Here is an 18,159-nt window from a genome sequence, read left to right on the forward strand (position 1 = left end):
AAAAAATCTCAGATGAAGTGATATCTGATGTCTATATTTTTAGACCTGTCATGAAATACTGGATTCTCAAACAACTTGATGCAACTCTGATTATGGTAGTGTATCACAGTAGTCTCAACCTTCTCACCAAACAAGGCTACTAAAAACTTCCGAAGCCATATAGCTTCACATGTTGTCATGCTAGCTGCTATGTTTTCTTCTTCTGTTGAACTTAGAGCCACGGATTTCTGCTTCCTGCTGAACCAAGATACAACTACTGATCCCAAACTGAAACAACACCCCGAAGTGCTCTTTTTGTCCATTGTACTTCCTACCCAATCTGCATCGATATAGCCCATCAACCTAATACCTTCACCTCACGTATATCTAATCCCATACTCAATTGTACCACGCAAGTAACACAATACATGCTTGGCTGCTGTCCAATGTACTGTCTTTGGTTCAACCATGAACTAAGTGAGTTCACTGCAAATGCAATATCTAGCCTGCTATTGACCAAGTGCATAAGCAAACCAACTGTCTGCATAAGGTGGGATCTACATCCTCCTCCTTCGATGCATCTACCTTCCTTTAATTCGTGATCAAGGATTGTCTAAAGGTTTTGAGTTTCTGACTCATTTCATCCAAAATTCCTTTTGTTTCAATTCCATATTCCTAACAGACATAGTTACAATTTATATTCTACATATATGATGGATTTAGCATTTATGTTTCTTGTTTATGTATGTGATGATAAATTAGCTTCTATTTGATGATGTTATAGTGTCTTTAAGTTATATTCAATAAAGGGTGCATGAAATAGGTTTTAAATTGTTAAAATACTATAAATTTCTAAGGCTTTTTCATTTTGTTGAGTCATTGGTGAGTCCAAGCCAAGTCATGAGTTGAGCCAGCCTTGCCGAATCCAAGTCAGCCTTCTAGAGTCCAACTCTAGGAACTACGGAACTTTAGAGTTTGTAAAGCTCTTGTGTTAATAATTAAAGACAAGAACTTAAATAGCAAAGATATTTGCAGAATACTTGTTGGAGACATTACACTCTGCAGATTTGCCTTCTTTGAGAACACTGAATTTAATCATGGAGGACTTCTCTGTTTTTGTAACAAGTTTAAGTTCTGGGAACTGGAGCATAGTTAAGAATAAGAATTTTTCTTCAAAGAAGCAAGCTGAGACAAGAATGCTCTGTTCCCAGCTAGTGAAAGGTTAATCAACTCTGATTGGTAATTATGGTTAGTGGATGAAAGGCTAACTTTAATCAACTTTGAACCTCATAGCAGGATATTGGTAAGTTCAACGATTTCATGGAGACTTTTGTCTGTAAATGGCCAATCATTTTTGACATTTGTTATTGAGAATTGTAACTTAAAAGGAAAGAAGGGGGGCTAATCCCTCAAATCATGAATGAAATTAAAAAAATAAAGCTTCACTCCTATTTACAATTTTCTTTGCATTGTCTTGGAAGCTCTTGAACAGTTCATTTTTGTAGGAAAGCATCTAAATGATTATCTTTGACTAGTACAAAAAAACAATAAAATTACCAATAAGATGGCACATTGAACATAAAATTATCCTTCCAATTTAAGATTTTGGAAAATAAGTGAATCATCTTCCATCTCTTTAAAATGAATTTTCCAAGGGTCAGCAAAGTTACAACAGTAGATCCTGAGTGGCATACACACACAGCTGTATAAAATCTACGAGTGATTAGTGTCACTGTTTTAATTGGGCATTCCACAAACTAATGACAAGAGCTCTATGCATAGCTGCTAGAAGTAGTACCTAGTTAAAATCATTTTCCTTACAAAAGCACTTCAATATAAATAAAAGAATGGAACAATCTAAATTTCTTTCGTGAGGGCATGTATGCACAATCTCTACCCATCTATAAGTTTGTACAAAGCAATAAAAGTAAAATCACCTTGTATAAGATCAAGAATACCCAACTCATTCTCAGAGCTGTCAAATACAAATACAAAGTATAAAGTTGCGTAGTGCTTGTACACCAGTTTTGTATCCTGCATTCAAGGAGAGTGAAAAATAATGCATGTCAAGTATGGTTATATGTTCTAGAAAACAAACTTGACAAAGATAATACAGAGAACATTAGGCAAGAAAAATGTATATTACACATTGAGCCTTTGAGTGATATCGTTAAATGGATGTCCATACATAAACACATTCCATTAGGCAGCCATAACATGAATTTTCCAATACAAGACAGCATTGAAGAATTTAACAAAACAATAGCTACCACAAGATTCACATTTAGGTAATTTATGTTGTGTAGTACGACACTAAATGATACCTCTTTAAAAAAAAACCACGCTCACTCCAGATTAGTTCTTTGTGTTATAGCTGATTTCAGTGTTTTTTAACATTGTGTGAAGTTTATTAAAAAGGATTTACAATATAATAGCAACAGCTGAATCATGATATCCAGAACAGTAAAAGGTGTAGTAACATGGGACGCGTCCCCCCACTTTTTAGCCAACGTCCTGAAGACTTGGATGCATCGGGTACTTGGGGACTTTGTTCCCCTATCCCCAGCGGCGCTACCAAATTCTGCCACCTCCACTCAGGATGGAGGGACGTCCTAGTGTTGACTATTTGCTGATTCGACTATTTATGTTCGATGTTCGATGTTCCATTTCAATGCAATGTTCAAGTATTTACTCTTTTACATCTTTATATCTTATATTGCAATACATATTTTCATAATTAGCATTTTAAGTACCATATGTATAGTATATGTAAACCCCCCGTCCCCTGTTGTCATATCTCCGCCATCCCCAAATTAAGACCCCTCTATCCACCCATCCCCAAAACTTTCCCCCCGTTCCACTGTCCCCCCATCCCCCAGGGCGGTGTAACTATGGGTCAATACTAAAAGGCATCATAGCAACCAAAAGGCACCAAAACACCTCAGGAAGGAACAATTTCTGGGATCAAAAATCATCTGTCACAACATCAGTTCATATAGCAAACCAGAGATTCTTATCAAATAATTTAGATCCCGAAACAATACAATACAAGCTTAGTTTGTTATTTAAATTGGAAAAGTTATTCTCATGAACAGCAAGGGAAAATGGGAATATCATCAAGGAAAATGTAAAGCTTCTGCAGTAATAACTAATAGAGAAGGAAGGAGCAAGGTGGCAATCCTTCAATGGATCTTTGCAAATTCAATGGAGGTGGTAGCTTACCATTTATGTTAGATTGAGCATTGGCATCTTGAAACTAGATATTAGTCCACCTTAAAAACTTCTCTATACAACTATGAATAGTCATTCAATCCTATCATACGCTTTCTCAAAATATGCAAAAATATGCATATAGATTGCTCAAAACCCATAACCCATTCAAGGCCTTCACAACTAGTAGTTAAACTTTCTAATATAGATCCTCAACTTCAAACCACCTTTGGGAGGCTTTCCCTCGACTTCAAAGCTAGCTCCATATCAATTATTAGAATAATATTGAATTATTAAAAAGATAAGGGTTACAGCTGTAATAAATTCACCTTAGTTATAAGTTTTATTTCTATTTTTTTGAAGTTCACTTTTGATCTTTGAGTGATTCATGTAATGTTTATTCATCCACTGATGAACCTCAACGTACTTGTGTCTTTATAATTAATTGAATATAAAAATATTCTGTTCTCTTAAATTTTGCAATAAGTTATCACAGCAGGGAGTCATGTGAAAGGAATTTGAATCTTGTAGAAAAACCTGTGAGGGTTTCAAAGTTAAATCAAGGGTTAGCTTTTTTATATGGGTCAATTTTTCCACAAAATTGTGTAGAAGTTTTCATGCAAAATAAGTTAAATGTGTATTTCGGTTTCCTGTAGTAGAATGTGAGTTGCATGAACTTGCATGTGTTTGCAATATTAATGTTATTGCATATACTTGCATGGACGTGCTTGTTGCTTGCATGTTTTTGCACATCCTTACATGAACTTGCATGCTACATGCATATGAAAGATTCATGGTGTTTAAAGTCCTAAGTATTTCTTCTATTATAATTTCTTGGTATGGCTAGCTTTTGGGAATCTATTAGGAATTGCATATTGTTAAAGGCTTGTGGATTGTAGTGGATATTTTGTGTGATGCTTTTATGTAGATCAACATCCTAGAGTTATTCAAAATTTCAACAAGAAGGTACCATGTCTGGAAATATTCAGATTTATTATATTTTTCAGACATGAAAAATCGTTGGCATTTCTCTAGACGACCAGAACTATGAAGATGGTGGAAACTCAAACGTTGGACAACCATGCACTTTGTCTATGTGTATCTTGAATTAAAATGTGTTAAGGTACTTGAAGCTAACCTCAACAAGCTTTGTCGCCATGTTGAAGATCCTCCAAATCCATTTCCAGAAAAGCCTAGAAATAATATGTCAAATGAATTGCTAGAATCTTAAGAACCACACATTTTGAAGTCAAGAATGTAGGAGATAAAACAATGGATGGTTGCCTAGTTAGCTTAGGACTCTATGATCTTGGAAGTCATACACTTACAAGGGTTATGAGGGCTTGATGGAGCTCAACATGTAGTTGTCCAATAGCTTGGGATATGCATAATTTGGGAGGTTGGAAAAGTGATAATTGAGGAACTCAAGAATTCAAATTGGGAGCTATACCTTTATGAAGGTTTGATGTTTTCAAACAAAAGCTTCAGAAGATGCCATATTCATGTTGTAGAGTGTTTTTTTACTTTACTATGCCATATTAAATTATTATAAGAGAAGGCTTATTTATGGTTGCAATAAAGTCACCTTGGTAGCAAATTTTAGATCTTTTTCTTTCAAGTTCGCTTTTAGTTTAAAATGATTCATGTAATGTTCATTTCTGCAGATGGGTTCATTCTCTAATCTCTGTAGAAGAAGATGAACCTCATTGTAATTGCACCCTATAAATACAAAGATATCAATATATCATGTTCTATTAATTTTTTCTATATAAATCATTTAATAAGAAACATTAAGCAAGGTTGTAGGCATTCAATCCTTGACAAAGGATTTGTCCAATTTTAGAAAGCCTTGACATAAAAACTTAACAAGTCACTTGCAACCCAATCAACATTCTTTTCATAGAATTCAGCAAGAATGCCATCATCACTATGAAACTTATCATTATTAATGGCTTAATAGCATTTTTTGTCTCTTCTATATAGATCTTATCTTCTAGTTCTTCAGCGTCCTCCAAGCAAGATTTCCTAGGAGTAATCCTTCTGTATAGATCCAAAACATCCTCAGTTTTACTCAAATATTTAGAAGTAAACAACATTTTATAAAGGGAATGAAATTCTAGTTAAATCGTGGCATGACCTAAAATTCAGACACAAGTATTCAAATTCAAAAACTATAACTTCATTTGTCAATCAACTATAAGTGTACATTTTGTCAAACAATTATACATGCAAATGGTGTTAAATAAAGATCTTTTCTAGAGTATAATCTAATCTGTATTTGATAAGACATGAATACTGACTACTGAATATGCTTAGGATATTTATCAAAATCTTCTGAATGTATAATTCCGAAATGATTGATTCCTCTGAATATGTTAATTCTGAATTATGATGACTTTCGAATTAACGTGATGCCTTGGTTATTAATTGTGTTAATGCAGCAGCCATTGATCATAATAAGTATCATATCCGAGGGTCATGATCATGAAAGGTTGCGTCTTCCCCAGTGGCAACTGCCACAGGCAGTCATAGCCTTTCATGATTGTGACTCTCATTCGAGTAACGGACACATTGAATGGTTATAGCCAATTATATCCTTAACACTCCCTCTAAGAAGAAAGAGGATTGAAAGCATACTACAAGGATGCACTTGATTAAACTATTATCACTATTCCTATCTAAATCAAAACTGAATCCAGTGATAAATACCGTATCAAGAAATCAAAGCATTTTGTATTATTAATCCAATGTAATCAATCTTGATACATCCATCATCATGTATTTCAACAATTTTAGTGATACATGACAACAAGTCAAACTATTGTTATGATCGTCACCTTACAATAGTGACCTCACCTGTAAGAAAGATTGTCACCTTCCTTGCCCCAACATATCCACAATATTGCAATATTGATTTTATTAAATGTTCAATAACAATTTTGCATAATATTGAATTACAGTTTGGTTATACCAAGTTTGTTCTTGAAGTATTCAAGTTTCAACCTTGCTAGAGGTTTGGTGAAGATGTCTGCGTTTTTTTCTTCAGTGCTAATATGCTTCAGTTTGATAACATTTTTGTCTACCATATCTCTTATATAGTGGTAAGGAATCTCTATATGTTTAGACCTATTATGAAAAATTGGATTAACTAAAAGTTTAATACAGCTTTGATTGGCACAATGAATTATGGTGGATTCTAATGGTTTTCCAAATAATCCGTGTAAAAGTTTCCTTCACCATATTGCTTCACGTGCTCCCATGGAAGCTGCCATATATTCTGCTTCTGTAGAGCTTAGAGCAATTATTGATTGTTTTCTACTGAACCAAGATATCATAACTAATCCCAGACTAGAACAGCACCCTATTGTACTCTTACGGTCAATAGTACAGCCTATCTAATCAGAATCAGAATACCCTTGAAGTTGTAGCTCAATATTATCATACTTCAATCCAAGTCCAATAGTTCCTCTTAAATATCTTAAAATATGTTTGGCAACCATTAGATGAATCTTCTTAGGCTCACACATGAATGACTTAATACATTTGTAGCATAGTAGATATATGGTCAAGTGTTTACCAAGTACATAAGGGATCCAACAATTTGTCGATAGTGAATAAGATACACTTATTTTGAGTCTGCTCCTTCACTCTTAAATTTATGAAGATTAGTTTCCATTGGAGTAAATAGTGGCTTACAATCCATCATCCCAAATCTGGTCAACATATCTGTAGTGTACTTTTCTTGATTTAGGAAGATGTAATTTCCCTTCTGTCGTACTTCTAGACCCAAAAAGTAATGTAGAAGGCCGAGATCCTTCATGTCAAATTCAGCTAAAAGATCCTGTTTACATTTTCCTATAAGATGATCTACACCTATTATCAACAAGTCATCAACATAAAGAATAAGTATCAACATGTCATTATTAGATATTTTGAAGTATATATTAGGATCAGCTTCATTCTTGGAGTATCCCAATTTGAGAAAATAGTTGTCTATTCTCTCATACCAAGCCTTGGGAGTTGTACTTCAACCCATAGAGACCTTTCTTTAGTTTACATACGTATAGCTTCTGATCATGTGTAGTGAATCCTTCTGGTTGTTCTATATATACTTCTTCTTCAATGACATCGCTCAAGAAGGTTGTGTTTACATCCATTTGATGTATTTTCCATCCTTGGATGCAATAATGGCAATTATCGTTCTTACTGAAGTATAATGTGCAACTAGAGCAAAAGTTTCTTCATAATCTAATTCTGGCCTTTTGAGAAAAACCCCTTGCAACAAATTTGGCTTCGTGTTTTTCAATGCTTTCATCAGGTACGTATTTGATTTTAAACAGCCATTTTGAGGATACAACTGATTAGTCTTTAGATCTAGGAACAATATCCCAAACATCATTTTTTAGAATAGATTGATATTCCTCTACCATTGCATCTTTCCATGCTTGACATTTTAAGGCCTCCTCTACATTAGTTGGTTCTATTTTTGTGAATTCTATCAATAAAGCAACATAGCATTTTTTATTTCTTGTTTTCCTATTTTCTCTAGAGACCTCATCTGGTTCCACATTGTTCTCTTCAATCATTTTCCTTTCACATAGTGGTCTTTTCTTGTGATTTAAAACTTCATCATTCTCAGCATTAGATGCAAGTGTGTCTTTGTCTTCGGAAAGGCTCTCCCTCAAATTTCTAGTTGAATTATCTTCTATAGTGTTTTCCCTCTAATTCTCAACATTATAATCATCTTTTATGATGAACTCCCTCTGATTCTCAACTTCCTCGTCTTCTTTGTTTAAAGATGTTTTGAAAGCGATATCTTCATCAAACTTAACATCCCTTCTGATTTCAACAGACTTTTGTCCTAGGACATATACTTTGTATCCCTTAGTTGTTTCACTATAGCCAACGAATATGCCTTTCTTTCCACAAGGTTCTAATTTAGACCTTTTCTCTTTGGGAATATTGATGTAGACTAGACATCCGAAAATTCTTAGTTAACTAAGATCTAGTTTGTTCCCTGTGAAGGCTTCTTTGGGAATTATATTTTCTAATATTACATGTGGGCTTCTATTTTGAATGTATATTGTTGTACTTGCTGCTTCAGCCCAAAAAGACAGGGAGATTTTGATCATGAATCATGGCTTTCCCTACTTCTATAATAGTTCTATTTTTCCTTTCTAAAACCCTATTTTGTTGAGGATTATAAGGCATTGTAGCCTCCCTCTTAATCCCAACAGAAATACAAAATTCTTTGAAGATGTCAGATGTGTATTCACCTCCATTATCTAATCTTAATGTTTTTATTTTCTTTCCAGTGTGATTTTCCACTAGAGCTTTAAATTCTTTGAATTTTTGTAAAACTTCATTAGATTCTTTAAGTTTTAGAAAGTAATCCAAGTTTTCCTAGACTAAACATCAATGAATGTTTCCCTAGTAAAGGTGTTGACATGGGTCCACACAAATGAGTGTGGACAATTTGTAGTACAATTTTTGACTTGTGTTTACTTAAATAAATATCTTTTCTTATTTTTTCCTTGGGCACACCCTTTAGAAATACTAACGTGATCAGATTTGAGATTAGGTATGCCTGTAGTGATTTTCCCTATGGTAGGAAGAGCCCTAAAGCCAAGGTGTCCTAATCTTCTATGCCAGAGTTCATTTGAATTATGAACTTCATGATTTAGTGCTTGTTGTTTTGCTTTAATGTTTAGTTTGTATAAGCTTCCATCTCTTGATCCTATACTAATGGCATTCTTAATTTTGGAGTTAAGTAACACTTCATCCTCATTGAAGGTGACACAGTATCCTTGGTCGGCTAGGCTTGAAATAGAAATTAGGTTTCTTTTTATCCTTGGTACAAATAGCACATCTTTTAGTTGAAGAGTCTCCCCTATTTTTATTTGTAAGGAGCAGGTCCCAATTTCTTTTACTGGACAAGTAGAATTATCTCCAATTATGACTTCTTCTATGCAATATTATTTGAATGTTTCAAACCGACTTCTGAATCCAGTTATATGTCTTGAAGCTCCACCATCTATTATCCAAGTATTATTAGTTGTATTTAACTCACTTCAAAAGGCTAAATACAAAAGAGGATTTTCCACTTGTTGAGATTCAAATATGGTGGCTTGAATTTTCTTCCTTTCAAGACAAAATTTTTTGAATGTGGCCAAATTGATCACATTGGTAGCATTGAACTTTGGATAGATCCTTTTCTTTGTGATATTGAGAATTATTTCCTCTTTGGTTTGAACTTCCTCTTCTTCCCTTTGTTGTTGGTATGTAGGGCTTGAATCTCCCCTTCTTGATTTGTGCAGATTCCTCTTGAGATTAACCGGGATTCCTCTTGAATGAACTCATTCTTGAGTTGATCAAATTTTGGAAGTGAGGGACGACTTACACATTGAATGAAAGGTTCCCATGATATAGGTAAGCCTCTTAGAGCAATTAGTGTAAGTTCCTCGTCATCTACATTATTTCCAATAGTGGCAAGTTGGTCTCTTATCTCAGAGATTCTTAAGAAGTTGTCATTGACTCTCCTTTGTTTATTTTTATATTAAAGAGTTGATGTTTTAATGTCGGTATTCTGCTTGCATTGTTTATTTCAAATGTATCTTTTATAGTTTTAAATACTTCATATGCTGTTTTCAATCTTGCTATGGAGGGAAGTATGTGATCCCTTATGGCATCAATTATAATTTTCTTAGCTTTACTGTTAGGTCTTTTCCAAGTTGTTTTTTCAGGTTTTTCTTCAAGCATCTTAATATCTTTTTGTATGAAGGAATCTAGTTTGAGTTCTTTAAGTAAGGCTATAATTCGAATTTTCTATAAAGAGAAGTCTACAGCCCCTTCCAATCTGTCTTCTACTTTGATTCTGTTCACCATTTTGGTTGAGGTCGAGTTTGACTTCTATAAGGAGATTAACAAATCTGAATACAATTTTTTCTAGTTAAGCTCTGATACCATGTTAAATAAGGATCTTTTCTAGAGAATAATCTGATCTGTATTTGATCAGACCTGAATACTGACTACTGAATATGTTAATTCTGAATTGTGATGACTGCTGAATCAACTCGATGCCTTGGAGATTGTGTTAACGCAGCAGCTATCGGTCACGGTCATGACTCTCATTGGACTAACGGACACATTGAATGGTTATAGCCAATTAAGACTAATCGGCCGATCCCTTATATTCCATTTTGTATATATATATATAAACATTTTGTGACTAATCCTAATATATACAATTATATACATATGTATGTATATATACATATAAGACTAGAGTATATATACATATATATGTATATGTATACATATGTATATATACATATATATGTATTTGTATTATCACAAACACATATATATACATATATTAAATCCATAATTAAATATAAGGATGCTTCAATCTGAATGAAGCTATATCCTTAACAAATGGAAATTATAATGGAGTGAATACGCGAAATGATTGCTGACATCATAATAGCTGAAATATATTGGATTGATTTACTCTTCAAACTGCTGCTGATTAATTTTGTAGCTGCTCATACAAATAACAGATGCAATAGAAATATTTATTGCAGCTGCTCATTCAAACAATAACTGCAACTGGAACATCTATTGTAGCCGGTAAAAATTATTCCATGCTCCTATAAACAACAGATAAAAATTCCAACCATTAAATGGAGGTTGATTGATAATTGAACCTTGTTGAAAATTTCCCAGACAATATTAAAATCTGATAAAGATTAGAAAAAGCACCATAGACTATCCAAGTTGAACTGTACAGTCCAATATTTCCCTTCATTAAGTGCTGTGAATGCCCTCTAATGCAATGTTTACCACCTAGGAAAGGTGTGCCGGTAGTTGAAGGTGCCAATAATATTCAAAACTTGAGAAATTCTTTCCTTTTAATACTCGTGACTCTTTCCTTCATTATGTACGACACGTATATGGCATATATTTAATATGACCAACCTTTGACCTACTAATATTACTGTAAAATGGTATGGCTGATCTTCAAGGCCAATAAAATATATGAATATATTTTCAAATAACCTCTCAGATAGGGTATAATAAACATTCTCCGAATAATTAAATTACTTTGTTTATTCAGCACACATTTCCTTCCTAAAATTCAATTTATATTTTTTTGCCAATGAATTTTGATAAGTTTGAAAGCTATAGCTCCACTATAGCTACACCTACCTAGAAGAGGTGTTTAAGATATTCTCAGCAAATCTTCACAAATATTTTAACATTCAGCACACCAATGAATCTTGTATGAATCCGTTCAACCACCTAGGAGGGTTTCCAACCACAAAACTGATTGCTAGAAAAGTCTTCATCCTTCAGTTGAAGAATGAACCAAGTTCAATATTTCCAAATTGGGGTTTATAAAGTTAAATGTTAGGAATGAATTTTACACCCTTTTACTGTTTTTTTTAATTATTTCTGTCTGTTTCTATTAAATTTTTTTTCGACAAGGTGTTTTTTTCACTGTTTTTTCAAAAAAAAAACATTCTTTCATCTTTCCCTCAAGTTACTTGTTAATTCTATGAGAGATTAGAAAATAACTTAAGGCATCCAACAAACAAGTTCTTTTCTTGGACATGACTAATTCTATGAGAGATTAGAAAACAACTTAAGGCATCCAACAAACAAGTTCTTTTCTTGGACATGACATTGCAAAATTATGTATATTATTCGAAACAGAGAACCCTTTATATGAACTCCTAAGGAAAGCAAGGAGATTAGAATGGACAGTCACAAATAAACACATTTGATGCTCTACTGAAAATGTTAAATGAAGCATCAATTCTAACACTACCAGATCCATCAAAACCTTTCTCGTTCAACAAGAATACTTTGTTAGGGATTGTCGTTACACCAAAAGACCGATCTGTCAATGTTCAATACAACCACTCAACTTATAGTACATAGGAGGCAGGTAAGCCCTTGTCACAAATCCCAAGGGGAGCGTTGTACAAATTTCCAACAATCTCCCCCTCAGCATTACCCGAGGATCTGAGGATTCGAACCTGTGACCAAGCTTTGATAACACTTGTTAGAGTGGGTTTGTCATTACACCAAAAGGTCGATTTGTCAATGTTCGATACAACCACTCAACTTATAGTACACAGGAGGCAGTTAAGCCCTTGCCACGAATCCCAAGGGGAGTGCTGTACAAATTTGCAACATAATTGCGGAATTACAATTGATGCATTGCTATAACAAGATAGATAATGACGTCAAAAGAAAATATCTAGTCTTATAGATAATGACGTCAAAAGAAAATATCTAGTCTTTGGTCAAGTTCTTGTAGCTGTATACCTAAGTCACCAGTTTAAAAACTATATTTGAGTTAAAGAACAATATAAATTTCAAAGAAAACTATTTTCGAGAAAGGAAGTTCAATGAAAACTTGGGATTAAGTTTGACATCTTAAGGTAATGTTAATATTATAAGATTTGTATCCTTTTGAACCCTCGTCAATAGAATCAAGTGTCACATTTTATCTCATCCACGTCAAACAATTGACCTATCAATTTTATCCCACCCTATTTTTAGCATGTTGATGTTTTGTTGACTGTCAGAGTTGATTTTTTTTAAAGCATATACATTTTAAATGCAAAACCAAAGTTCAAACTTCAGACAACTATATATTTAAAGGACTGATAACTTTATCTATTATACACTGTTCAATACAGAAAATCTCCAAAATGTTAGACAAATAACACCTAGGAAGATAATCCAAAAGAGCCTTGTCAAATATACTATGTAGTTATATCATATTTATGAAAATTAATAAAGAGTTATGTTCTATTTATACTAGTTCCTGCCAAATATTTTGAATTCTCCTTAAAGTTTCAAAAGATTTGTAGATAATTGTACTAAAACTCCATGTTCTAAACGTGCAAAGCATATTCTCTATTGTCATATGGATCTCATATGGAACATTGGCCCACATAATTAACAAAACAAATCTCATTCCTCCTGACATGAATCCTTACGAGACAAAGCCTTTAGTAGGTTTGGATACCACTTCATCAAATCCAAGGCAATTCAATCAAGTCCATATTTGTCATTTGTGTTAAGTTTCTAAGGATCGCTTGCAGATGTAATTGCATTGCCTGTTAAGATATGTCTTTTTTCAAGTGCAGCAACCTCTTGCATTTATACATGGTTTAAGACAAGAAGAGACTTGTCCCTTTAAGGGACATGTCTATTCATTAATTTAATATTTAAGATTAATAACTAGACAATAGTTGTATAAGATTACATATATATATATATATATATAGACACACACACAAACCCACACACACATAAATTGTCTAATGATTATTATGTTGGCAATATGGCTAGAAAGATGAGTGATTGTTGTCACTTAGGGAAAAATATATATTCTAGTATTTCAATATGAAATAAGAGACAGAAAATTGTCTAAGTATTGGACAACTTGCAGCAGCACAAAGATAGATTTAGTATGTACGGATGACAGAGTACAAGTTAGCACATGCACTGTTGAGGACTGATAGTTGACAGTGTCATGATGATGTATGTCAATGCGCAGATCTGTATGGACAGTACAGCATTAGTTATAGAGGAATTACCAGTACAAGTAACTGACAGAGTAGAACAAAGCACGACAATAAAATGAATTGAACGGCTTGAGGAATTATTTTGATAACAAAATAATGACTTAACTATGGCGGGCTGACATCCTAGACATTAACCCCGAGATATTTTAATAATTAGCCAAGCATGTGAAAGCTTCAAGGCCAACTGATCAAGAGTTTTGATAATTAACAAGGTTTAGGTAAAGATCATATCTTGCACAACTAGGAAGCAGAGAATATGCGATGCAAACTATTGTGAAGGAAGCATATATGATATGCAAGCTTTGTGTGATGCAAAATCTAATGAATGATCAGAGCAAGTGTGAAATACAGCAGTGAGGCAGTATTGTATGTATATCTATACTTGTGAACTTATTTGTATATTCCATGTTAGGGCAGTGGACTCTTCTTGCATACATTGTAATTGTTCTACCAACTCTTAATAGGGTTGAGGCTTTTAACAAGGCCTAGTCCTCTAACAAAGACTCGAGACACTATATGTATTTGACAGACTCCTAACAGAGTCAATATTCTTAACTGGATTCTTTTGTTTAGCGCATCATTCTGTGGGTACCATCGCCACCAGGGTTTTCCCTTGGCCGGAGTTTTCCCTTGTTAACAAATAATGGTGTTATGAGTTCTCTCTGTGTATGGTTTTATTTACTATTTAGCATTATTGGTTTACTTTCATATGCATGTTGCAGAGTAATTAATAATATCTAGATGTGGGCAAAAGTTTGTAGAATACTAATTCACCCCCCCCCCCCCCCCCAATATTATTTATTTCTAACATATTAATCATAATAATCAGTCATACCAAGGTATCTCATGGGTAAATCAATCTGACTGAAGCTACACATTAACACTCCCTCTTAGCTAGGGAGGATAAACACATGATTATTTATTACCTCAATGTAATATAAGAATATCTTTGATCAGAAGATATTCAATATTTTGATATCACATTTGATATCATGAGTATTGGCCTCTAGAATATTAAGATATAATATTCACCAAATACTCTGAATACTGACCTGCAGAATATCAACATATGATATTCACCATTTTGAAATCGCATGAGTATTCGCCTCCAAAATATCAACATATGATATTTACCATGTACTCAATAAGGTTTGATATCACATTTGATATCATGAGTATTGGCCTCCAAAACATATATGATATTTACCAAATACTCTTTGAGTAATGGCCTCCAAAATGTTGAGATGAAAGATATTTACCAAGTGCTGTGAGTAATGGCCTCTCGAACATCAAGTTGCATGATATTCACCAAGTGCTCTATGTGATGGCCTCCTGAACATCAATTTGCATAACATTCACTATGTACTCAAAAATGTTTATAAGGTATGTGCACAAGCATTCTCATAATGTGTACCATATAAACATCCACCATGCAAAGTATAATCTATCATGATCTGCATAGACATCGTAAGATATCCATCATAATAGAAAACTAAGTTATTGTACGATCACCGCCTTTCAATAACTTCTGCAAATACAAGTGATAATCATTTAGAAGTCGTCACTTCCTCATGATGTACACAGGGGATAGGCCCATTAAGGTCATACAGTCACACACAAGGACATTCAAACTCCCTCTGAAAATCAATCATCGAAGCTCCTCAACCAAGGTTGCCTTTAATGAAATCTCATATTCCTTCTAAATCTGATATGATCAAGATTGTCAAAGATCAACTGAAACATATCCTCTATTCACTCCTTCAGGCAAATGTGTCAGACTCCCTCTAAACATCAATCTTCTGAGCTACTTTACATTTGAAGAAGTGTCAAACTCCCTCTAAATCTAAAGTCAATCTTCCATTTTCTACAAGTACATTCTTGGAGAAAAATATCAAGGCAAATAGCTCTTACAAAAATAAAAATAGAAGAGAGAGAGAGAGACTGCAATAATACTCAAAGATAATACATAGTTCTGCATAACAAGAACATTCCAATAAAATATAGATAAAATATATTTTGAACATATATGCATGCATTCAAACTTCTATATATATACTTTAATCTATATTTCAAACATATTATTTCCTTATTAACACTACATATAAAAATGTAAAGTGACCGATTTCACTAAAATATTTGTAACAACTTGTTTAGAAAATATATTTTTCATTTAATATACATGTATATAATCACCGTATATTTTCGGTTATATTATCTCGTATAATATAGTTACGAAATAATTATTATAAATTCATATGTATATAACAATAATAACATTTAATAATTATAACCATATTTATATTAATAACAATAATAAATTATACCAACATACTTTACCATGATGAGGCCCGTGTCTTGCTCGATACCTTTGTTCCTTGTTCAACATTATAAATACTGCCTTTTTACTACATGCATGTGTTGGCCTTGGTTCACATCACTAAGTAACACCACGATATGAAAAGGGGTCTAATCCTTTTACTTGATCGGGGTTCCTTAGTTATTCTGCTTCAAAGTAATCCATGCAGTGAGGGCTTTCTCTTTTCCACGGTCAATAACTCATCTCCTACATTATTCTCCTTTGTCGACTATTATTCCCAATCTCCCATATTTGTCATGCTAGCAATTAATTGCTAAACTTGTGCAATGGAAATGTCGAGTATTACTATGTCCTTGCATACCCTTGGAATCTATTAATGACGTAGCAGTACCATAAGTTATAAATATGAGAATTACTTATTAAGTGGTAACCCACATACTCCATACAAGTCCAAGCATATCTTTGCTATTTCCAATTTCTATTAAGTATAAACCCTTCATTCTTTGGTCGGATTTCCTCTATCCCAATTGAGGATGGTGATATAATTATATACTTATTTATCTTATGGCTTACGTTATTTTACAGCCATGACATTACTATGTCATTGTTGTAATCGGGTTGTATCCCTTTGATCGGGCCATGTAATATGATTTTGGAAATATCCCTTCACTTCATGTCTGCAATTCGACATCTAATGAGACCGAACACATTCTTCAAGTCCTGCGTGTACGTTTCCTCGCTAACATCCTTGCACAACATCTCCACATACTCTGCCAAGTCGATAAAACCATCCAAGTGCAAATCTGCCTCACTGACCAGCTTAAGAACGTACTTATTCAAAGCATCTGTACAATCAATGAGACAAGCGCCTCGCCCAACTCTTGTTATGAGATGAGACCGTCACCGTTTGTATCAAGCATTTGAATATGGCTTCTATTTCGTCAAATGTTTTACGGAAGTCATCTGCTAGCATCATCGTGTGTCGAATCGGTTCTGAAATATGTCGCTAGACAACGATATTTGCAAGTTTATATTTGATTTGCATTTTGCGGTATTTGTGCACTATCATACAAAATGCTTACTCGTGCAATGACTTATTGCTCTTTATTTCACTATATCTAATTACGCATTAATCATTGCATTTTTGTAATACATTACATCCAAAGTTGGTCATCCTTTTCTTGTTTTAAGATCGTGCCCTACCATCACACAATGGCATCCTCCAAAAATAGATCGCATACCATGCAACCCAATTACCACTAAAAATCACTGACTCCTCTGCACACAGAGTGACATTAAGCCTGTAAGGCTTGTGCAATAAAGATGCAGTGGCCCATGGTCAAAAGAAAACAAAAGGTCATCTGCATGGTGAAGAAAAAGTGGTAACATTGGCAGACCGAGTAGAGAAGCTCATGCCCAATCTGCGACAAAGCCCATGTGACATTGAATTCACAATCCATGATAGCCCCAATTTGATTTATGGACACATGAGGAACAAGAACCATATTCATGGATACATGAGGAACAAGAACAATAGCACCCAAATCATTGCATAGTCCTCATAAAAAAAAAACAAATCTTACGGCTCCTTAATCAAGGCAACATTGCAGGAGCTTCCATCAGCCACATGAGCTATGTCAACCTGCAATATAAAATAAACATTCTGCAACATTCATCGGATACAGCATTGCATTAATCCACATTGTTGACTTGCAATTCAAGATCTCTCCTCCTGTAATACCATGTCGATAGTAGATTGACTAAAATTTTCTTAATAATGACTATTAGTTCCAACCACGTTGTTCACACTCATTGTACTTCTTTCCACGTGTTGAGCTACCTTCAAACCGTTAGGATTTATAGAAGGAACTTGGCTATAATACCATGTTAAGTTTCTAAGGATTGCTTGCAGATGTAATTGCACTGGCTGTTAAGATATGTCTTTTTTTTCAAGTGCAGCAACCTCTTTCATTTAAACATGGTTTAAGACAAGAAGAGACATGTCCCTCTATGGGACATGTCAATTTATTAAATTAATATTTAAGATTA

General features: G+C 33.9%; 1 protein-coding gene across 5 annotated transcripts in view; it reads right to left on the reverse strand.

Moving 5' to 3' along the window:
• Positions 1–18,159, reverse strand: part of LOC149551735 (Clathrin adaptor complex small chain family protein) — a 144,643-nt gene that overhangs the window by 65,073 nt on the left and 61,411 nt on the right. For all 5 annotated transcript variants that reach the window (XR_016352804.1, XM_089787242.1, XM_089787241.1 and 2 more), the window contains one exon: positions 1,917–2,013. Coding sequence is in view for 4 of the 5 variants with exons in the window: in XM_089787242.1 (XP_089643368.1) it covers positions 1,917–2,013 (97 nt within the window). In the remaining variant the exon portion in view is untranslated. The remainder of the gene's footprint in view (positions 1–1,916; positions 2,014–18,159) is intronic.

This window comes from Cupressus sempervirens, chromosome 6 (assembly GCF_028749045.1).
Source record: "Cupressus sempervirens isolate cs-2001-9-10 chromosome 6, ASM2874904v1, whole genome shotgun sequence".
Lineage (NCBI taxonomy): Eukaryota > Viridiplantae > Streptophyta > Pinopsida > Cupressales > Cupressaceae > Cupressus > Cupressus sempervirens.